The 23661-nt window shown below is 48.1% G+C and overlaps 1 protein-coding gene across 1 annotated transcript in view; it reads left to right on the top strand.

Annotated features, from left to right (window-relative positions):
• The window catches only part of LOC144174479 (circadian locomoter output cycles protein kaput-like), a 47383-nt gene that overhangs the window by 20940 nt on the left and 2782 nt on the right, over positions 1-23661 (top strand). Inside the window, exons 2-11 of the mRNA XM_077703192.1 lie at positions 6774-6818; positions 8862-9010; positions 10047-10138; positions 10269-10358; positions 12935-13050; positions 14073-14197; positions 16611-16827; positions 20322-20428; positions 22089-22236; positions 23300-23487. Of these exons, the coding sequence (XP_077559318.1) occupies positions 6774-6818; positions 8862-9010; positions 10047-10138; positions 10269-10358; positions 12935-13050; positions 14073-14197; positions 16611-16827; positions 20322-20428; positions 22089-22236; positions 23300-23487 (1277 nt within the window). The remainder of the gene's footprint in view (positions 1-6773; positions 6819-8861; positions 9011-10046; positions 10139-10268; positions 10359-12934; positions 13051-14072; positions 14198-16610; positions 16828-20321; positions 20429-22088; positions 22237-23299; positions 23488-23661) is intronic.

Here is a 23661-nt window from a genome sequence, read left to right as displayed (position 1 = left end):
CGATTGCTGTTTTCGTTTGTGATGCCAGATTGTTATTGCGGTTTCCTGTTCAAATGCAGATTAGAAACTGAGCTTCAGCGCCTTTCCTCTCGTATGGGTTCCTGCGAGTAAGGAAACACGGCTGTTTTTTCTCTATTTTTTCGTTTTCGCGAACCCACGAAATTTAATCGCTTCTTATATGACCCGCGCGGCTTTAAAGAATAGCCATGGCGGCATAAATACACACCATGGCAAAGACTCGGGTGGCATAGGGACGCGTAATTGCCAAACTGTTTACCGGTGGATACATGTAATGCGTGGCATGCCGGTACTTCGAGGAATCTGGGCTCCACAGCCAGTGCTTCTTACATGCGTAGGAGACGGCGAAGTGGGCCGAATTCGGCAAAATCAGGCTTATAAGTTTTCCGAAACCGGTGCTATGGAGGGTAGGTACAGACATTTTGGGCAGATAATAAAACATCAAAGGGGCTGTTATAAAAGGGCCATAGCGCCGGTGAGACATGGAAGTATATGAAGGGTGCAGGAACAATTAACTTGTGCTGAACAGCGGCAAAAGAAAGTACAGTAATATTGCCCCACCCGAAGGATTAGTCAAGCACATACGACGATAGGGGTGATGATGGGTGCGTTTCCGTTCGGGGCACACACGCACACACACACTTACACACACGCACATGCACACATGCACACGCACGTGCACAAACACACGCACGTGCACACGCACACGCACGTGCACATACACACACACGTGCACGCACACACGCGCACGCACACACACGCACGTGCACGCACACACACGCACACTCGCACGCCCGTGCACACACACACACACTCACACACGTGCACACACACGCACGTGAACATAGACGCACAGACGCACACACACGCACGTACACACACACGCACATACACTCACTCACACGGGCACACACACGCCCATATGCACACACGCACGTGCACACACATGAACACACACGCCCACGCCCACACACACATACATGCAGGCACGCACGCACATGCACGCACGAACACACACACGGCAAAGCACGCACACACGCACGCAAGTGTACACACACGCACGTGCCCACACACGCGCACATACCTGCACGCACGTACACACGTGCACGCACATGGACACACGCACACGCACGCACGCACGTGCACACACACGCACGCACATGCACACACGGGCACACGCACACGCTCACACACACGGACGTGCACACACACACACACGCTCGCAAACACACACGCACACACACGCACGTGCACACACACACGCACACACGCACGCACGCACACACACTCGCACACACGCATGCACGTACGTACACGCACGGGCACACACACGCACACACACGCACGTGCACACAGGCGTGCGCAAGCACATGACGCACGTGCACACACACAGGCGCGCGCACACACAGGCACATACACACGGACGTGCACACACGCACACATACGTGCACACACACTTGCACACGCACACATGCACGCACGTGCAAACAGGCACACACACACGCACACGCGTAGGCACGCACGCACAAACTGCACATGCTCACACACACACGAAAACACACGCGCCCACGCACACACGCACGCACGTGCACACACGCACACACACACGCTTACAGACACGCACGCACGCACGTGCACACACATGCACACATGGGCACACGCACACGCTCACACACACCCACACACGCGCACGTGCACACAAGTACATATACGCACGTTCACACACACACACACGCACGCACACAGACACACACACGCACTCGCACACACAAACGCACACGCACACGCACGCACGCGCACGCACACCCACGCACACCCACTCGAACACACGCACGCACGTACGTACACGCACGTGCACACAGACGCACACCCACTCGCACACACGCACGCACGTGCACGCACACGCACGTGCACACAGACGTGCGCACACACACGCACACGCATGCACACACGTGCAGACACGCGCACAGACACATGCACACACAGGCACACACACGCGCACACACGCACACACACATGCACACACACTTGCACACGCACGTGCACACACGCGCGCACGCACGCACGCACGTGCACATACACGCACACACGCACGCACGCACGAACACGCACATGCTCACACACACGAACACACACGCCCACGCACACGCACGCACGTGCACACATACGCACACATACCTGCATGCACGCACGCACGTGCACGCGCACACACGGACACACACATGCACACACAGGCGAGCACACAGGTGAGCACTCAGGCGAGCACACACACACAACGTGCACACACACGGACATGCACACACACGGACATGCACACACACGCACACGCACGTGCTTACACACACGCACACGCACGCACGCGCACGCACACATACATACGACCACACACACGCACACGCACGCTCACGCACACACGCACGTGCACACAAATGCACACACAGGCACACGCACACGCACACACACACGGACGTGCACACACACACATGCACACATACGCAAACACGCACACACGTGCACGCACACGCACACGCACACACGCAGGCACACACACAAACGCACACACACAAACGCGCGCACACGCGCACGCACACATGCACGCTCCCACGCACGCACGCACACGCACGCGCGCACGCACGCACGCACGTGCACGCGCAGACGCATGCAGTCCTTTGATTTTTATCGACTCATCACTATTTCTCAGCGCCAATATAGCATTTTTTTCTAGTAGGAGCTGCCAATTATACATTAGGCGCATAGTACGATGCCTAATGATAATACGTTTTAGAGTCAACCTTAGAGGAGCATGTCTTTATGCAGAGAGAAGGTTACAAATATTTTAAATGTGGGGTAGTTCGGATTAATATTTTTCCCTATTTCCCTATTATAAACATGGACCATAAGATGGGCGCTCAAACTGTAAACAACACGGTTCTTGTAAATGAAAGTCTGTAATTCGCGTATTGTGTCGCCTGGTCGCGAATAGCTTTCCGCGAGAACTGCGTTTCGGTTACTGTCGAAGCCTTCCTTTAAAGCTATGTACATGGTAAAAAAATAATAATGCACCTGTCCGTCTAACGACAACGATAGTTGAACGTGAAGCTTTCTCGTGGTGAATTCTCCGGTTGGCTTATCCCATACTGCGAGTATGTGCTACTCTGGAAGTACGCATTACTTCCGTAGAATACCCACAGCAACGCTCGGTTGCGCACTCCGTAGGCCTAACGTTCGGGTTTGGGGTGTACGGCGCGAATCGGTACCTGGTACTTGGCGTTCGCTTCGACCATGTCGAAATGGAGCGATCAGATCGACGCCGCCTTCATAGCTAGAGGGACGTAGGTTCGATTCCGCCCACGGGAAGTGTTCTTTTCTTCCGCTTCACCCATGATCATTCTTCACGATCATCGTCAGAGAAAGTTGGCTTTTCTGCAGGGCGTATTGGCGTACAACGGCATCAGGGAGTACACTAATTCTTTGGTTTACGAGAGGGAGAGGGAGAGAGAGATGACTATCAAAGGGTAAAGAGGTCGACTCTAAAAGTTCACCGTATACATAGATTGGAGGTGAATGCCGCATTAGGAGTGCGGTTAATGTTTTATGGGTAGGGGGGCAGGTCAGAAGACAGCATGCTCCTAGCCTAAAACTATGGGGGACCGCGTAAATAAACTGTATTAAGGGGGGCGTGTATACACATTTATGCTATAGGGGCAGTATATAGCCTTTTAGAAGTTCCGCTAACGCTTCACAGGACCCTACCGCTTTCGCTGTACTGTGGAGAAGTATTAACAGGTGATTTTCAACAGGTAGCTTTCCATCATTCATGTGGACTAATGCTGCTGCCCCGATAAGCCGGACGAAACTAGACACGCCGGACGTTACGACGTGCGCGCCACCCGGCGTCGTACCCGGCATTATGGGTGAATGGAAGGAAAGAAAACTAGGTCTACGAGCGCTTGGTGCGACGATAAAGAAAGGGTGGTGCGAATATAGACGTGGCTGACGGCGGGAGCAAAGCGGCAAATCCTTGGGAGACCTTTCCAGCTAAAGCAAGTGCGAACCGAAGTAAAGGCACGAAAGCATGCAAGCAAACGAACGCGCACACACACAGGGAATTCTTGCTCTGTGGAGCACCTCGCGCTTTAAAGACGCGTGGAGACTCGAAATTGTGTTCCAGCGTGGACGACTACCTGCCCATTGGGGAGCCGGATGACACTAGCCATGCCCGTGCTGGGAGCGTGGACAAAGGGAGGGTGCACAGCGGTTCTTCTGACGAAGAACAAGAATACACGGAACCCTGGCCATGAACAGCTTCGCTGTAAAAAATTCAAGCCATTCCGCCGTGCGACTGTGCACGACCACGAAATTGTAAAGTCGTTGCCATTAATTAATAACAGCCACAATGGCTCTCCCGACGCTGTCATATATACTGATTGGCATGTTCGTTACTGCAGACACATTCTTGGATAATCTCAAATGTGGAGACTACGCCGCTGAGTGGTCGGTGTGGCCGGATCGGGGTGCCATAGCAAGTCAAATGTCTGCAAAACAAAACGCGCATAACTCTCTTTTGCTCCCAATAAATCAACACCTAAATCGCCAACTACGTCTTCATGGCGTGGTGTCATCGCAACTGATCCTTGGACCGTGGACAGTCCGCGGACACCTAAGTGCTTATTAAGTGTTCTGAATGCGAAAGCATCAATGTGCAACTTAAATGCCTTAGACACTTCTCTTCCGTCCCACGTCATGGGAAGGCTTCGTTCCTTCGCCCCTTGACACGATTTGCTTCGCGATCCGCTTCCACTTGACGCTTTCAAATCGAATGGCTTCTGTCTCCTGGCGTTGCGCCGCTGCTCGTTCATGTCAAAGTGTATTGGGAGACTTGCCGATGACGGTGAATTTCGCTGCCGGTCTGTAAGCTCGTTTGGATACGTTCTCCAGCTTCCTTACGCCATCTGCGGTACTGGCGTAGACGGCCACTTTCGCTACTCCCGCTTCAGAGCTTGTTATATGGAACGCCTGGCGTTTTAAAGACACGTGGAGCCTCTGAAAGTTATGTGAGAGGACACGAAAATTCTACGGTATAGCCTGGCCATATGCAGCTCCGCTGTAAAAATCACAAGTTTCTCGGCGTAGTTGGTGACAAGAACCTTTCTGGAGATCCCACGGGTGTTTGTGAAGAAAAATTCCCCGCATTTCCCCGAGGGGAAGAATGTGAAAGTGCGAATTAACGAGTTGAATTTGCGCGGTTCGGTAATGTTCGCGAAAGAGAGATCACACACACACACACAACTACAAAGAAAGAAAGATGCATTTATTCACAGACACCTAGTATTTGTGTTGTCGTTGTACTTGATTGCTAGAGCGGATCTCAGCTTTGAAATTTCGTGTGAGTACTCCTTTAAGCGGGTGCATTAGCCCTTCTCACGCCCGATTCTTGGCCAATCCCCCACGTGGGTATGTGCCATGCCAGCGGCCAGGCAGCGCGCGCCCATCTCCCCCCGTTGCCAAGGAAGACGAGGAGATTCATGGCCAATCCCCCACGTGGGTATGTGCCATGTCAGCGGCCAGGCTGCGCGCGCCCATCTCCACGTGCGCGGACATCGCCGGTGGACGCAGGTTCAGGGTCGCTTAAGAAGTGCATTGCACTTAAAATGCACCTTACGGTGGCCAATTATCTACCGTTCATTGGCTTCAAGTTGTGGGGAGTGCCTTTGAAGTCAACGTTACAGAACGTGTTTTTTTCTCGGGCTCTGTGCGGTACAGCATGCCTGTCCTTCCTCGTACGTGCCAGACGAATATTCAGACACTTCATGGAGCAGAAAAGGAGGCTCTTGCGAACTGTTTTAGCCTGCCGTGGTGCACACCAATGGCAACGAATATTGCTGTAGCTTAAGATCGCCCTTTGTCAATTTACGTGACCATTGACACCCAGAACGCATTCTAGGCAACCCTCACGGCTCCCTGAACCTGACGTTGTGTGTGTCCCTGCTGATCGCCCCCGTGCGTCTCGAGGAATATAGGGTGGAAGCTGGAGATATCGACAACAGCGCTTGCCTGAGCAAACACTGCGAACACCAAAATGGCACAAAGTCCTGCTTCATTGTCGTGGTAGCGATACTGGTGTATGAAGCCTGTGCCATGTGGAAGGCCACCCATCTTTTACGCGAACGCCCCGGTTTTTCATCTGAAAGGAGGCGCTTTCGGGAACCGAGTGCAACCTGCACTCTTACCGGCCGTTGTCTGAGAAAAAGATATTGAGCTACTGGTATTCTTCGCCACCAGCGCACACGGCGTAGAAAGCACTTATGATGAGCTCCCCGCAAACGACGGACGTACAAGAAAAACTGTAGTGGCAGTCATTGGACCTTTAGTGCCTTAAAGGGGTTCTGAAACTCGCCCTGAACATAACGAAAAGACGAATGACGCATTCGTTTGTATAAGTGGTCAACGGCACCTCCATCAAACAACTTTTTCGCATGCAGCGAACAACTCACAGTTCCGTTTCAAAATATACAATCTCCTTGTTCATGAATCGCCGCCATCATTCTGCACTTTTACGCGTCAGAGAAAATCCTGCTATTGGACAGATCTTTCATGCACTTTCGGTAAGTGTAGGTAAGCGTAAAAAAGGGGTGCCGAAATATGATTTTACCCACGAAGTTTCGTGTAGCGAAGCAAATAATACTTTGAAATACTCTGAAGTTGATAAATGATTGTTAGACTATTTTGCGTAAGCTTTTGTAAACTTTTTTCAGTGCTGCGGATGAGAGTGATCTGGACGAAAAAGATGAGACAAAGCGGTGAGTTTAAATGCAATCAATCAATCAATCAATCAATCAATCAATCAATCAATCAATCAATCAATCAATCAATCAATCAATCAATCAATCAATCAATCAATCAATCAATCAATCAATCAATCAATCAATCAATCACGCAAGCTGCTGGCCGGGACGCTTTGACAACAGCGTCAGAATAAGTGGCAACAACTTCGCTGAGATCCCTAGTCCGCAAAGTATGCGGTAGTAACGATAACCTAGAAATTAGATGGACGGTAAAACCACCTGAGCGACGGGAAGTACAAAAACACCCGACAACTGCGATCAAGACGACTTGAAGCCCAAGTTAGAACATGATTGAGAATAAGCTGTAACCTTCCCGGTTAAAGACTGGTAATAACATTCGAGTTTTTTTGCTGCTTTGTATTCACGTCTTAGTTAACTGGATTTGTTAGGTTACTTTGCACTGAATTTTTATTGAATTATTATATAGTTATATGGAATGTATTGCTCCTGCTTTTAAAGGGCCCCTGCAACACTTTCGCAACTTTTTTCGAAATACTAAATGCTTGCAGTACGTAGTCAGCCACACATCGAGTACTTAGATTAGGGAGTCGCAAAGAAGTACAGCCTCCCAAATTTTTAAAAATATAGCGGGAGCGATGACCGATCGACATGTCAACGCCTTATCACGGTGTTCGCCGGCAAAATAGGCGAAGGTATACGCGCGCGCGCATAGAACTATCTGTTGCGGGAGCGTCGTCTGCTGCGCTGTTCTTCTCAGAGCAACACACCCCCCGTTTTTTCTTATCTTTCAAGGCTGTTTCGCTACCACCAAAGGTAGCTAAGCAGCGTGGGGCACAAAGTCATTCAGATGCAGTGGTAGGGGGTGTACCACTCTCAAGGAAACAGCGTAGCAGACGACACTCATACAGCAGATAGCCCTATGCGCGTGCGCGTACTCTCGCCTATTTCGCTGCTGAGTACCGTGGTAAGGCGCTAACACGCCGGTCGGTCGTCGCCCCCGCTATATTATTAAGAATTTGGGAGGTTACAGTACCTCAACCAAGAATTGCTGCTGTTTATGCCCATCAGATAACTTGGAAACTTGCTCAAAAGTTTTTTTCTGTCTTTCCTGGTCTTGGCGTTCTTCGACCGCTGGAACTACGTCATTACGGAGGTGTAGCGGCTATTGGCCGGCTTTCGTACAGCTGCATCAATGAACGCATTCGATAGCCACTTCAAAAAGAAAGCCACAAAAGCAAACCAGAAACGGAAGGCGTATCTGCTGCAGCGAGCGAACCACGCTGTGCCCCTGCGTACTGGCGATAACTATAGGTTTCGCAGTTCTTCCAAACGCGAACGAAAGAGTGAAAACGTTTATCGGAATTGTTGCAGAGTCCCTTGAATACTGCAGAGAAGCCGAATAAAAACAAAACTAAACATGTCGTAATTTTCGTACGGTGATCAAATGGAAATGACTCATCTCGTTGTGCAAAAGGAAGACGAGCGCTGGCGCTGAAGCAACCGGGTGTAAAATGGAACAGTTGTCAAGTTTACCACAGACGACGCGGAAAACGAATTTTCAAGCTTCAGTTAACTACAGAAGATTAGATACGAAGGAAGCCACAGCAAGCAGACGGAATTCGGCAGATGTTGACACGATTAACACATGAGTTGCTGCTTTCCCTGGGAAAAAGGTCAAACAACACGCTAGTGGATATTTGAGGCTAGTTAATGCAAAGTGAACAAATATTGGACGAGAAACGGCCAAAAGGAAACGGCACGGACGAGCACTAGTTCTAATTGAGATTTATAGGTAAAGAAAGAACACATATAGCTTAAACGCGCGCACATCAGTGAAACCAGCCAGGCTAAAGGTTTTAGCCAGAAGGTTGGAACCCGAAAGTTTGAACCCGACTTACAACAATGCTTTATCTCTCGAGCGTACTAACGAACAAATTGAGCGGGAGATTGAATACAAGCTTTGCACGTGCTGTGAGTATTTGTATTAGTGAAAGTGTCAACGCTGTGTTCTTGCTGACGTTGCACGCGCATGCGTAGGAAGTCACGAAACCTCAGCGAAAAGAAAAGACGCGACCAGTTCAACATGCTGATCAACGAACTCTGCTCCATGGTCTCGACTAGCTCGAGGAAGATGGATAAATCCACTGTGCTGCGTTCCACCATTGCCTTTCTTAGGGCACATAATGGTAAGCGCTTGAACTTCTGCAGCTGCAGCTTCAGTGAATACCATGGTTCCTTTATTTTGTTTTGCCCACCGTGGTGACTTTTTAAAAAGCCAGCCTGCCAAGTCCTGGATCAAAATAGAGTTTTAGCTGGCCGTTTTTGACGGCCCGCTCGCTCCCGGCGGCCCGTTTTCCGGCGGACCGCTCAGCACAACCGGGGCGGCAGTAGCGAATGCCGCTCGTGGCAAAGCGCGTCACGCATGCGCAATGGCGCCCCCGCTTGCTATCGGAGGGGAGCGGAGCGTCAGAAACCGCCGGCTAAAACTAACTAATTTTTCAGAAGGATTTTGACATATGGCGGGTCACGGTCATAATTTTTATAGCTGTTGGCGTATTTTTCATAATTCGATCTAGAACTGTGCATGTCTTATCATACTTATCATACATAATTAAGGTTGACTTACCGTACTGATGGATAAGTTTGCTGTTTATTTTTTATAAATGTAAAGCGAAACGACTTGAAAGCTCTCTATCGAGACATGTACTCCCTCGCCCATCTAAATACTGTAATTGGATTTTGCAAGGCATTGTAGTGGGATATAGCAATATCTTTCCCAGTGCAGGCATTTTCCAAATTATCGTCCATTGGTACTGGTCGCCAAGTAATTCTCCTACGTGGCTATAGAGGCAGTACACCGAGCATAACACAAAAATGATCCGCATTTATTTTATACTGACGAAAATGAATGAAACATAGATACGTTGAAAGTAGAGGACGACTGCTACGTGGTATAAAAACAGCTTAGCGAGAATAGAATGTGACTTTGTCGTATACCTTTAGTTCTTTTCAGTGGATATCTTTTTCAACATCCACAAGCGAAATGTCTGAAGGAACGCTACCTTTTGACTAACGTTCTCGCAAATTTTCTCACCCTTCCATCGCTTTGAAAGATTTCTCGAAACCTGACGAGCTTTCAGCTTACATTTCGGGAAACGAAATGCCGTGAACCTAAAAATTGTGTCGCCGCTTTCCTTGCTTCTGAGAAATTCAACTTTGCAGACGTATACATTCAAAATCAAGCTCAAGAAGGCCAGGAAAACTGGAAGCCCTCGTTCTTGTCAAACGAAGAGTTTACTCATCTGATGCTAGAAGTAAGTACCCATGTACGCATGCCCTTTAAAGCCAGCTTGCACATCGTTCAGAGGTAATCTGCCTTCCCTTTACCTTGCTCTAACAAATAGTCTGACGATTTTTTTTGTGTGTGTGTGCGTGCCTTTTCAGTCGCTCGAGGGCTTCTTACTTGTGTTGTCGCTTAATGGGCAAATCCTCTACACGTCAGAAAGCGTCGCTTCTCTACTTGGCTACCTGCCTGTGAGTTTGCCATTCTAACGGCCCCTTATTTGTGTCCTCTTGCGTGGTTGTTACCCGTCGAAGTGACGTGATGTCCGGGATACGTTCGCATGCAATTATACGTCAAAACATGCTTTCTACCTGAGTGCAAAAGACTCCAGAAAGGTGGCTTACACCCGCGCTAAAAGCCGTGTTTTTAGACCGCAAGCAATGCGCCGAGCAATAAGTTCTTTTAAAAGGTCACGCGTCAGCGTTTTAAAGGGTAGTTCAGTGATTGTAAACATTTCAGGTGACGCAATCACTTTGCTCAGCGTGCTCTTTTTATGTTAAGGACGCCTGATCTCCCGGACTAGAGCAGCAGTGTTTGATCACCCGCGGCTTTCTGAACTAAAAAAGAGCCCGCCCACCTTTATGTCATTTTTCTTATTTATCGGCCCCAATAAAGGATTATACGATAAGAACAGCTCTTCAGAAAAATTTTATCGCTTTAATAAACTGACGTGAAGAGCCGGGTCCTCCACTCCGCCGTTTGAAAGAGGGGCGGACACACTGCTATGAGCGCAGGATGCAAATGCACGTGCCGAGAGCTTGGACGTCTGCAGGTGGAATGACCGTTCGCTTGTCGAGTGCTGAACACTTGTCGTCATATGTGTGCGTATTTTGAAACTGCGCGAGGTCCAAGCACTATAATTTGGCAATGTAAAGTACTTGAGCTTTTGCACCATTCTGCCAAATCGATGCAGCTGTGAAGCGCTGCTATAAGGAAGGTCTCCGCAAAGGGCAACCAACCTGTGGTTAGAAAGTGTAAATTTTATCTGTGTCGTAAGCAGGACATTTCCTTGGTCATGCTTGATGCAAAAAGAAAACATAAAAGAGGCCATAACGCGCGAAGATGATAAATACAGAAACGAAAAGTTCGGAGAAAAATAAGCTATTTGTGGAGACCTGTCGCAGAAATTGGCGACAGATATTGCTACCAGTGCTGCATTCCGTCTCTCTGAAGGTTATGTAACATCACATAATCGCTAGGTCGTTCATGCGTGACTTTCCGCTTGGTTTTCTTTCCCGTAATGGTGGTGCTGAAGACAGCCACACGCCACACACACGCTCGCACACGCACACGCATTTTGTACTGAATTCAGGAAAGGAGCAATAAGTATTTCATGTTATTTTTGGAGAATATTAAATCGTACATATAGAGGGACTCGCGTGGGTTGCTGTTTCGATGCCTGTCTCGCTCTTGCAGGTTCAATTATGAAAGGCTTTGTTATGTCTCAACATTTCCTTCGCTCACCAGTTGGCGACTCGCAATGCCAGTCGCGCCAGCTGGGCCACGCAACGCCCATCACAAATTCGCTCATTGCACACCGCCGTGGCACGGGGCATAGCAATGACTAGAGCACTTAGTTTCTAAATATGTAGCCCGTAGCGGGCCTTTGTTCTCGTCTTAACTGTATTGACGAGGCAAATTCCTTGTAGAGGAATGCTTAAACGGTTATGTAGTTCTCCAAGGCCATTTCCGAATGTGTCGGTAGCGTGTAGCGCTCGCGTCTGCGTATGTTCTCCAATTATACCTTGCGTGCTTCCTCGCTGGAAAGACTTGACTGATGGGTTATGGCCATAACTACAGGAATAGCTTTTATTATATATAACAAGTCCCTACTAATTATCACTTTGCCAAGAGAATCGACACATTATAATGAGCTGTTTGTTGAAACGGGAGGTAAAGCAGGAAGTCATGGCTCGTATACGAATTCCAAGGGTGCGGGGAAAATAAACGATTTCGGCCCTCTGAATTGGCTTGCTAAATGACTTCCAAATGTAGCCCACTCGAGAATGTGCAGAGAATAAGCAAATAAGAAGCTCGAGCAAATTGCGTATGGGTGCGGGCAGTTTGTATAGGTGGTTGTGTGGGCTAGCAAACTTGAGCATGGGAACAGCCGTGAAATACGCATAGCAGTGGCTGGGCTTATTTAAAATCAAGACATGCCGCAAAGGTTTGCCTTCGACGCGGCTAATACCTGCCCACAGACTGCGATGTAGTCCAGGTTACCGCGCCAAGAGCGGACACGTCTTACATCAGTCTTAATGACATCAGTCTGCAAATGTCGTTCCGATGTCATAGCTTAATTACAATGTTTCGATGTCGAACGTTGTAATTTTCGGTATGCGCAAGTGCGCTAATATTACGGCCGAGTATAAGCGAGCCTTGTCCTTGACACACCGCCTAATCATTATGCATCACTTTAATTTGAATTATATTTTCTTTGAACTGTATTATTCTAACACTGGAATGTATACGCACTATTGTTGAATGAAAATTGCTTATATCGTGTTACAGGTAAACGAAACAACAGATTCGAAGCAGTTGTAAATTATGCGTTGGAAATTATGCTTTGCAAATTATTCTACTCAGAGAATCGCTTGACTAACCGGGGTAGGCGGGGGTGAGGAGAGATGTTTAGTGACTCCCTCAGATTCTGTTTAATTGAGTACAATTGCGTGGATGCTTTAATGCATGCAAATAAGTTGCTGCGTGAGGTCAGCCGTACTGTATATGACTTCTAAACCAAACTTCCTCTGATTTTCTTTTTCAGCACGAGCTGCACAACATATTCGTTCTCGACATTCTGCATGAAAGCGATCATGGAGCCATCTGCGAAGTTCTAAACACAGCGTCTTCACAAGGAACAGGCACGACCCGCAGGGATGGCTACTGCGTTTGCCCGTCTAACAAAGATGTCGCTTCCTGCGGTGTACCGGACAAACTTTTAGTGGCGTGCAGTTTAGCTTTTGAAGTAAAAACGGAGACACTTACCAAAAGAAACTGTTAAAAACTTTAAAACTTCAAAAAACAACGAACAAGCATATAGACAAGACAAGAACAAGTTTAGCTTTGCGAAATGGCAGTCTGCAAACTGAGTAATCATCACACGTGCAAGGTTATTTAAGACATGATATAATTATCGTCTACCAAGAGAGCACTCACTGCGTCATGAACATGTAAATTCTAACCCCTTGGTAAACCTTACGTCCTGAACATGTAAATTCTAACCCCTTGGTAAACCTTACAAAATATTAAAAGGAATCCCTTTGTGGTTTTTTCGTCAGACTAATTTCTTTTACAAACAATTTATCTTGTCACGCGCAAAATTCCTGCACTTAAAGGGACCAAGAAAACAAAATACAAGTTTGGTTCATTAAAAAGACTGATGTCTCGATAACAATGATAGCAATTTTATCGTAAACTTTAAACAAATAATCAAGGAAAACAAATAAAGCAGAGGCAACACCCCAGCCACTTTCCGGCCATTTCTCTGTGACGTCAAAAAATCTTGTTTGTGCGAATGGCGACCGTCGATCTAAGCCACCTCCATGAAACACGACTGGGTGATTGCAGTGGGGCCTTCAGTTCCGTTTGATCGTACACTTGTATCTTGATGTGTAGCTAACACTGATAACTATGCTTTTGGCCCTGGCCCATATGACGTCACTCTTGCTCTTATTCGTGACTAGCGTCAAATATAAAGGTTTTAAACATTTCTTGCATTTATTCGGTTTAAATCGTCTCTGGTGGCTGTATATGCAGCTGAATGAGCTACCAAAGGCTAGTTCGTTCGGATTGAACAAAGTTTCATTTTGTCTTCATGGCTGCTTCAAGGTGCTACGAAAAGCGCTCAATTTTAATACTGTTTGAGTACTTGAATAGCAGACAAAACCATTGCTTGTTTTTCAATCAACAGAACCGTACGTGAGCGTGGACGTCTACATGAAGAGAGGAAAGCTAGGCTCCACGGACTCAGCCATTCGATACGAACCGGTTAATCTTAGAGGAACGTTTTTAACTGCCATCGGAGAGGGTAAGCCTTTTATACTGAATTTTACTCAAGTTCGGCAGTGGCGAAAGCAGGTTCAGAGAATTATTGACTGCCGGGGTACTTTATAAGCTCACGCTTCTATTACAGAAGCCCACGCTTCTATTAGTGTCGTACAGAGGCACAGCTCGGCTGACCAAGGGCCAACATAATTAGCGTTAATTAGTCCCGTGCGCCTACTCTAAGAAAGCTGTTTGCATTACCAGCAGCTAATCTTCTGTTCTGCTAACCACTTTCCTGGGATTCAAAGGGATATAGAGACCGCCTCAGAAATGTAGTGCTATTTTTATAAAATACGACCAATCATTTGCGCCTGGCCGCATGACAATTTTTGTCGTAACAAATAATCAGGTATAACCTTCCTCGTTGCTGTGAACTGAACTGTGAACTGAAAAGGAGTCTGAATTCCATAGGTGTTGTAATGTGGGATCCGATAACTCGGAGGAGGGTAATTGTGGAATATGATTAGTAAAATTTTTTCGCGAAAAGTTATTGAGCATCATTGAATGGCCAATGTGGTCTGGTTTCGAGAATAAGGTATGAGCTTGAAAAGGCCGCAGTAGCTGAACAAGAAAAAACGAGTCTAGAAGAGCATAAATTACACTTCCAGCATAAAAAAAAACTCTTTCGTACAGAGTACCAAGTGACCGGTTTACATAGAAACACTACAGTGCTTCTTGAGCTTGCTCGTGCAAAAAAGCCTCATAATCAGTCATCAAGCATCTTTAAGGTTCCACGAGCTGTTGTGAAACTGACGGTACTTTTTTTTTTATTTGACGAGCTTCGAGATAGATAGATACAGTTGAAGTCACACGTCCACTTAAAACCCGCAATATAGAACGCCCACAAAGACGAACTATTTTGATGCAACCAGTGACTTCTCGTAAGCTTCGAGTCATTTGCTGCCATTTGGTATGAACACTTTTCTGGCGGTGGTTCCGCGTCAACGCATGTTAACGCGCGATTATACTCCGACGTAGAGCAGGAAAGCGTGCGCGCGCGGCACGGCCACGCTACGTCGGCGAATGCGGGAACCCCTTTACTCCAACGCCATGTAACCTCCGGCACGTTCGGCGAAGCTTGGCTCACTGCGCCGGCACAGGCGTCGAGATAGGACATGTCTCTCTTCCGCCACCTAGCCAGCCCGCCCGGACTGGGCGCACGCGCGCCCGCTCACTCGCCCATGACCGGGCTAGAGCGAGACCCAATTGTTTCGTAAATTTCACGACAGTCGGCCACTAATCGCAAAATCTTCTGTAGCCGGAGGGTGCTCTGGCTACGCTAAGAAGGTTAGACTAAGGTGGATAGAATAGTCACTTTAGCTGTACTGCGCCGGCCTATAGAAATTGTCGCTGGCGCAGCCTAGCCGACGTGCCATCGCCGACCGCGCGACCGCGCGCCCGTCCGCCAAAAAAGTCGGAGTTAAACGCGCCTTTACTGCCGGAGCGGTTCGCGACTCTTAGTAATGCACTATTTAAAAAAAAAGCTTTCGACGCATTTTTAGACCATTTATGAGCCTTGGAGACCAGTAGCAGGCTCCTGTGCAGTTGTGTCCAATATCACATTTTGACAACACGTGTCTCAATGTGGGTGACCATGATGATGGGGATGGTGTAGGGCTGGTGAGAAGGGTGACAAGAGAGATGAGGGGTGAGGGGGGTAGAACAAGGAGGAAGAGTGTGTAGGGTGGCAGCAGTACAAGTAGATGCTGTCGGGAAAGCCTCTGTTCGTCAACAGCGTCTAACACTATCAGCATTCGTTCACGCAATAGGTGGAGGAGATCAGATTAGTGGAACGACGACGAGCAACACTCAAGCAGAGAATAAACAGGTCTTATGTTTCATCATCTAGTGGAACTCAGTCAGGAACAGGAGAGGACGACATGGCAATGAGGTGGCGGGATTTTGTGAGGCAGTTTTGTGATTTGTGCTAACGCTGTCGAGAATGTCCGCCATTTACAACTGCGATCTAATTTGTCAAAGTCCCATTCCTACCTTTTTCTGGATTACAGAAAACAAGGAAGACTCAGCCTTTCGTAATGATATCATTGGTTTGTCGTTGAAGTTCATCAAAAACGATGTCTATCTTGATATGAACATCTCTTTGGAGCCATACACAGACGTCTCCCTGTATTAAAAATGACCTAAATAGCTCATGCAAATGCCATGTTTAAAATTGCGCCGTTAATGTGCTGTTCCTAATGTTTTTTTTTGTTTTTTTTTGCGCTGTTAATGTAATGTTTTGCGCTCTTAATGTAATGTAACTCTTAATGTAATGTTTTTTTTATTATGCTGGACTCACTAAAAACCATCCGCCTAGCTGCATTCTTAGCTTAAGGGCGGGAGTAGCCTTAACGCAACGCCAAACCATTCTCTGTTCCCCGCGACGTCCCCACCAGGGCTGCCCCTGGGCGGCTTGGAGTACGACTCGAACAGCTGCAGCAGCGTGTGCTCGCCCAACACGGGCTCGGCCGAGCTGGGCGCGCCCTGTCTAGTGACCATGGTCCGGCTCCAGACTCCGCAGCTGCTGCGAGAGCTCATCCTCTGCGACGGCTCGAGGAACGAGTTCAGCTCGCGACACAGCCTCGAGTGGAAGTTCCTCTTCCTGGACCACAGGTACTAGCCCCGAGGTCCACCACTAGAAAGGCTGGCGCTGCGATCGTCTTGACGTCACTCATACGATTCCCGTTTCTAAAATAAAGGCATGTTTAGGGGCCAGTTGGTATAGTCTTGAATTCGATAATAACGTGCACTGCATATTTGGACGAGGGACAGGGACCATAAGATGGTGCACAATCGTATGCGCACCATCGATTGCGCACCATCGTATGGTTTTGTTTTTTTCACTGTCCCTGTCCCTCGTCCAAATATGCAGCGCACGTTATTATCGAATTCCGTTGACTTGCAGCGAGTGGCGTTTCGTTCAATACGCTCTTTCTAAATTTATTTTCGTGTTAATTCTCGGCGTTGAAGTTAATCCTAGGTGCGTGAAGCGTCATTTCACCTCCTTGAGACTTTACGACCGTATCGACTGTGGTATAGGCTGCCCGAAAGCAACATAAGCATGGTGGTGTAGCCGGGTGTATGTGACCGAACGTAGTGTAAGCGAAAGCTGTGGCTCGATTTCCGGGTAAACCTTGTGGGCTACGACAGTAGTTAAGCTAAATTTCTATATTTCGCGCGTCGTTCGGAAGAAGCGGGTAAAGCAGGATATCATCAAGCGTTTTCTGCACGAGGAAACGTTCCGCGCACACGCCGGCCGTGCCTGCCCGTCCGGCCCACGAAACGGCTCGGACCGGTGCAAGCCGCGGCAGCATCAACTTGTTGCCGCTCCTCGAAGCGAAGTCGTTCTGACCGCAAAAAAGAAGTTCCACATGCGCGGAAGTGGAAGTGAGTGGGGTAAAAAAATGTGCTGGGGATTGTCATCCTCGGTGATTTTGCAAGCGGCGGTCAAACATCTGCCGCGATGCTAAGCCTACATTCCTCTATGCGGACTGGCCGCGGAAGCTGGTGAGCGAACCGGCGATGCCGGCAGCACCTGCCCGTTCACGCGCAGTTCTGCCGGCAGTGCCGCACGTGCAACGGAAACATAGGCATGTCTAAAACCCGCCCCCAACATGTTGCAAACTCGCGTTCATACGTTGCGGACAAGTTGTCAGCCGTACCAGTATACGGCGGTGATCGGTAATCAAATCAGGGTAAGCCTTTGAGGGGAAATATGCACTGCTTAAGCCAAACTGCAGATCGTATACCAGCACCTTAGCATGTGCGGCGAAACAATCCGCCCACAGTTCCCGCGTCGTCATTACCAGGCAACGCGCGCCGTACGCGCGGGTGTGATTATTACTGAGCGGCAATTTCCGTTGCTGTTGCAAGGTCTATTGTATTCGTTGCACGCACAGTATGGTACAGGTCACGTCGCAGGTATTTTATAATAAATTAACTGCGAATTTGTCTCGCAATCAGTTGCATCGTTCACTACGGCGTTGACTGGCTGTACAAGCTGTGGTTCACGATTGTGGCAACTACCCCGGGAACAAGCGAGTCGTTGTTTTCTTTCCCGGATTATTAGGTCAACAGGCCACTTTTTTGTGTAATTGGAATTAAAACCACGAGGGGGGAACGCGCAGCGGCCATAGAAAAGGGAGAAAGAAAACAGATGCCGGGTAATGTTGTCTGCTAGAGCACATTTCCTGTGCTTATCCGACCGCGCGTTTTCTTTTTCGTAGGAGTGATGTCACTCGTAGGTGGCGCCACATTAACGCCTTGCGATCAATACATGCGCGCAATCGTGATAAATGTGCACGCGCACAGTCTTCTGCCAGGCCTATAGGACTAGAGGTTATAAATTGCTCATCTCATGCTTCCAATAGGTAGTTAAACAAAGGCATGAGCGAGAGGACGCCCTTACTCATTCCTATTTTGGGCGCTGATTTTAATCATTTCTGCACATAGGTGCAGTGCAGGAGAAATACAGCGATACATTGGGGCTCCTCGATTATCAGTCCTTCACCGTCCGCCGACTTCCGGGACATGATCCGGCGCTCGATTTTCTTATACATTTCTACGGAGACTCCAGTCCGATGGTGGACCTCGGACTGCGCGCGAGCTATACAGGACTGGTTAATCGAGGATGCCCATTGTGTTCTTTAGGCATCACTACTGTGCTGCAAAGTGCCTAGCTTTAAATAAGGCCATTCTCCTTCGTCGGGATTACTAAGTTATCAGGCTGTTGGCAATCCACACCCCGGGGTGACCCACAGGGGGATCAGTGATTGCCCACTAGTGGTAGGGAACCACTAGTGGGCAATCATCAGGTCAGGTGACATATAGGTGACATATAGGTGACATATAGGTGACGTCAGGTGGCATATAGGTGAGAAAGTAAGCGCGATGTCGACGTTTCATTTAGGTGCGAAGTTTCCTAGCAATTTGTCTTCGTTTAGGTCAAATACTTTGTTTTAATGCGGAGAATAGTCTAGCACCTCTATAGCGAATCACCTTGTGCAAGATCTGGCAACGTAACAAAAGAAGGAGCTATACTCGCGCCGAGCGCAAACAGAGCGGTAGTGTGTCCTCGTTCACATTCGCACCCAGGCTATAAAGAAATTGTTCGCAACCGGTTTTGAAATGGCGCACTGCAGTCGCGTTGACGTAGACCGTTTATAAGGACAGTTAATCTAGATACATCAGAAATCAACCAAAAGGACCGCAAAAATATCGGCAGCATACATGAATAAAGTGTTTATACTTAAAATTTGCTCCGGCGTGGCATTTACAAGGATAACAGCAGTGTGAACGGCCATGTCACAACGGCAGTCGATAATGTTAAGTGTATGGGTAGTATGGGGAGCATTGATAAAAAGAACTTGAAGACATCTAAGCACTTCTTATGGGCTGGGAATGCGAAAGCATGAATGCGTCGTTGAACGGCTGGGAGGCCTGCTTCCGCCTCGCGTTGTATAAATGCTTTGTAACCTTGCCTCTCGGTATACTTTTTTAGCGATCCGTCTTAACGCTTTCGAACGGCTTCGGTCTGTTTCCTACGTGTTCCGCCGCTGCTCGTTCATGCGTATGTGCAATGGGAGAGTTGACGGCGATGGTGAGTTTTGCTGCTTCCTCTTTTGCTCCCTTTATTTGTAGGCGGCGCCTCTGCCGAGTTTAAGCTCGCAGCGCACGCTGCGGAACGTCATGTGGCATGGAACGCCTAAAAAGTAGCCGTTTTTCTGTTGCAGACGCCGGCGCTGCAAGCCGGCTTTTTCATGAAATGGGCCTTTCTCCTTTGAAAGGAGTGGAGTCGTAAATCTTACACACGATGCTCCCATATATATTAGACAACCGACGTAGTGAGAATTTTTGCAAAAAATTTTTTCACACGAGTGCCTGTTGGAGTGCACAATCACACTCACTCACCCACAAAGTCATCAAAACGCGCATACACACACAGGTGCACGTGATCGTACCATACACCCAATCATGCGCCCCGCAAGTGAACACCTGCGCACACGTGCACACACTGGGCCACCTGACGCATTTCATTATCAGTTGTGCTGCCTGCCTCCTTTATCGCCGCGTCTCTTACCCTCTCGTTTCTCTCTTTCTCTTGCTAGAGCCCCTCCCATAATTGGTTACCTACCATTCGAAGTTCTGGGAACGTCGGGCTACGATTACTACCACGTGGAGGACCTCGAGAAGGTTGCTGCGGGCCAAGAGGCCTGTACGGGCGGACACGTTTTGCGGTTCTTCGTCACGAGCGTATAACCCGATATGAACATTCGTGCATGCCACTACATGCATATTGTGGTATACTTCGCTTGAATAAACAGGGGCAAGCATGTACGTGACGCACTTTGGTATTCTGTATCTTTCTTTTTTTTTATTTTCAATAGAAGGCCACACAGGTTTTGTTAGACAAGAGTGCTGTATAGCAGAGGGCAATTCTGCCCATGTTGACTTTACAAGGAATTATTTTGCGTGTGCAGTTGGGTTTGATAGCACAACCAGCACAAAATAAGGCGCTGAGATCATTTTGACTCAGTGGGAGATCATTTTTTGCAATGAATTATCATGCATGAATTTGGGGCGGTTTAGCCAGATCCCTTCTAATCTCATCTGTATAACCTATTTCATAACTGTGCACTGGTAAACAGCGCAGATAGTACAGGTAGCCGTGTGATTTTAGACAACACACTCACGCGCCCCTTACTTATCCAGTAGAATAATAAAGGAGCATGATATTTGCTTATACCGCTGTCGAAGGCTTTGCCGCCACTAGCTTGCGACGATCTTGCACGCTGCTACGAAAGTTCAGAGTTTTGGGTAACTGCTGCAGGTTTGTGTAGTACGAACCCGTTTATGACTTCAACCTTCGTGGATAAGCGCAATGCAAAATCGACGCTAGCTCCATTTGCTAGATATGCTAGAGGACAGCTGTTTCCTTGCAGATTAGCTATTACTTACTACGAAGCACTCTAAACCTAATTGCTAAAGCAGGTTCCTTTAGTGGGACACCAAATTCGTTCGAACACGTCTTTCAGAACGTAGGCGTTGATGATCTCCGTGGGTAACCTTCCGTCAGGAATAGGTAAATTATTGCGCGCTAATAACTTCACCTGTTCCAAACGTGGGGTATCACTCCATTCCCAAGATGCAAGATAAGCTCCGGGGATATGTTCCGAATCCTCTGAGTTTTCTCACTAAACGGGGAAGAAGGAGACATTGCATGCTTCATATGCCAAATCGCATTGGAATATTTTTTTTTATTGTAAGACGTCAACAAGAGAACAGGCTTCGGTCTGTTAAATTTGTGTACCAGGCAGCATAAACCGCTCATCCCAAACCGTTGAGCCCGCAGGACAACTCACTATATGCTTTGTGAACCCCGCAAAATGGCACCATTGCGTTTTTCAACGTTTTGGTCGCTCACGTAAACGCACGGCCTTGTCTGTATTAGGTAGTAACAAATGTATTTCCAGTCATACTACCGAATAATATGCCCCTATTTTGTACTTCATGCCATTTTTTCCCCTGAGGTATGGCGTCCTCTAACCACGCTATAACTGACGTTCTTCGGTTTCACCTACATCTAGAACGCCTAAGCACGTTCATCAGGGTGTTGGGAGAGCTAATGTTTTCTTCTTCAGGAGTTTCCGCTAGGTGACAACGCTCAGGGTATTGCTACGGCAGCAAGTTGCTGCTGTTCTAGCCGAAGCCAGTTCAGTTGTCGTCCCACAAAACCTGGAAAGACATACTCGCCTAGTCTCAAGTCTTGTTATTCTCAGCCGAGAAACCTTAGAGGAGGGAGGAAATTTTTGATATTGAAGCATAAAGCGTGTTGACACCACTGTTGTGACGGTGTGATCCGGTCTCGTTGTCAGTGATGCAGACGGGCGAAGGGACGTCGTGCCACTACCGCTTCCTCACCAAGGGACAACAGTGGATTTGGCTGCAGACTCGTTACTACATCACCTATCACCAGTGGAGCTCTAAGCCGGAGTTTGTGGTCTGTACGCACACCGTCTTGAGGTACGTCGTTGAAAAGCTGATACAATATGGGGAAACCCCGGGGCAAAATCGATCTCAGTTTTATATGCAAAGCAATGTAGGCTGAACCCTCCGTAATTTCCTCCTCTTTGCATCGTTGTACTCCTTTATTTTTCAATCCGAATTCAGTTCAGCTTCAACGGGAAGGGTATTGATGGGGGCAGTGGGAGCAACTTTGCTTTCTGATGAAATTGGGCTAGAAACAACGCCCCGTTGGGTCACAATAATTAATATGTCGATAGACGAGCGAAAAATTCACTTAGCGGGTTATGTTAAAAGTGAACTTAACGACAGCTTCAAATCGTCATTTTCTTGCGTTCTTCGCACTGCTTCTTGCACTACATCCGCATATTGCCGCTGGAAAAAGTCACTTTTAGCACCTATGGTAGAGAGAGAGAGAGATAGGGAGAATACATTTATTGAGCGTGACCACCATCTTACCCTTGGACGTAGAAAGAATATATGCGTGCACGTCGCGATGACGAAAATGCATTCTTCTCCTACTGGGCAACGTCGATGTAAGAAATGCCGGTGTTATCTCGTGCACATATTCATAAGCAGCTGTGGTGCATCGTATGCCAACGGTAATAAATCGCGCTACCGATACCGCACACGCTAGCCTTATTTGAAGCAATGGAAATCAACGACCGCTTGCAGTAAATACTCGTCGCGTGATTCAGCCGACTTATGTTTCGCATCGCTGGAACAACCGAATTGAAAATGTCTGCTAATATATTGAAGGGTTCCATGAAGTGTCATTCAATCCTGTAGGAAACGCAGAGTACAAGGAGTTGCATGGCCCAGCAGATTCTGTGGCTTAAAGTTAGGACCACTGGGAGTGACTTTTCTCGGTTTTCTACGTATAGGACCGCAATGTCTTACCACTCGAATTCTCACAAATCCTCACAAATCCACCCAGTTACGTTCGAGTCAAGCGTTGTTACCTACGAACTACTAAGGTTTCTCGTGGCCGATTTTCTTTTTGCCGTCACTGTTTCTCTTGAGTAATGCTGGCACTACTGCTTTTGTCATGACGCCCTTCCAGCTACGACGAAGACCTGACGCACAGCCGCGCACCGTCGGCAGCGGCCAGCGGAGGAACAGTGGCGCCGTACTCGCGGGCGTCCGTGCCCACTCGTATGTCGTACCAGAGCTCGAGGGTCTCCTCCGCGCCGTCTGTCAGTTCCAGGGACAGCCTTTCGCCGAACCTCTCGGAAAAGTCCACCTGCGCCGGTGAGTGCACGGCTCTGAACCCGACAACCACATCCACCACATCGGTTTGAAGAGAACCTGCAACACTTTTTTCCAATTTTTTTCTGAATCTCGAATGCTTTCAGAACGTAGTCAAAAAACACATCCAGTACTTAGAATAAGGGGCCACAAAGTACGTCAGCCAAAAATTACTGC

This window comes from Haemaphysalis longicornis, unplaced genomic scaffold (assembly GCF_048455015.1).
Source record: "Haemaphysalis longicornis isolate Haplotype H1 unplaced genomic scaffold, Haemaphysalis longicornis Haplotype H1 scaffold_3, whole genome shotgun sequence".
NCBI classification, from domain to species: domain Eukaryota; kingdom Metazoa; phylum Arthropoda; class Arachnida; order Ixodida; family Ixodidae; genus Haemaphysalis; species Haemaphysalis longicornis.
The sequence above is the reverse complement of the archived record's forward strand: the minus strand, read 5'-3'. Positions and strand labels throughout refer to the sequence as shown.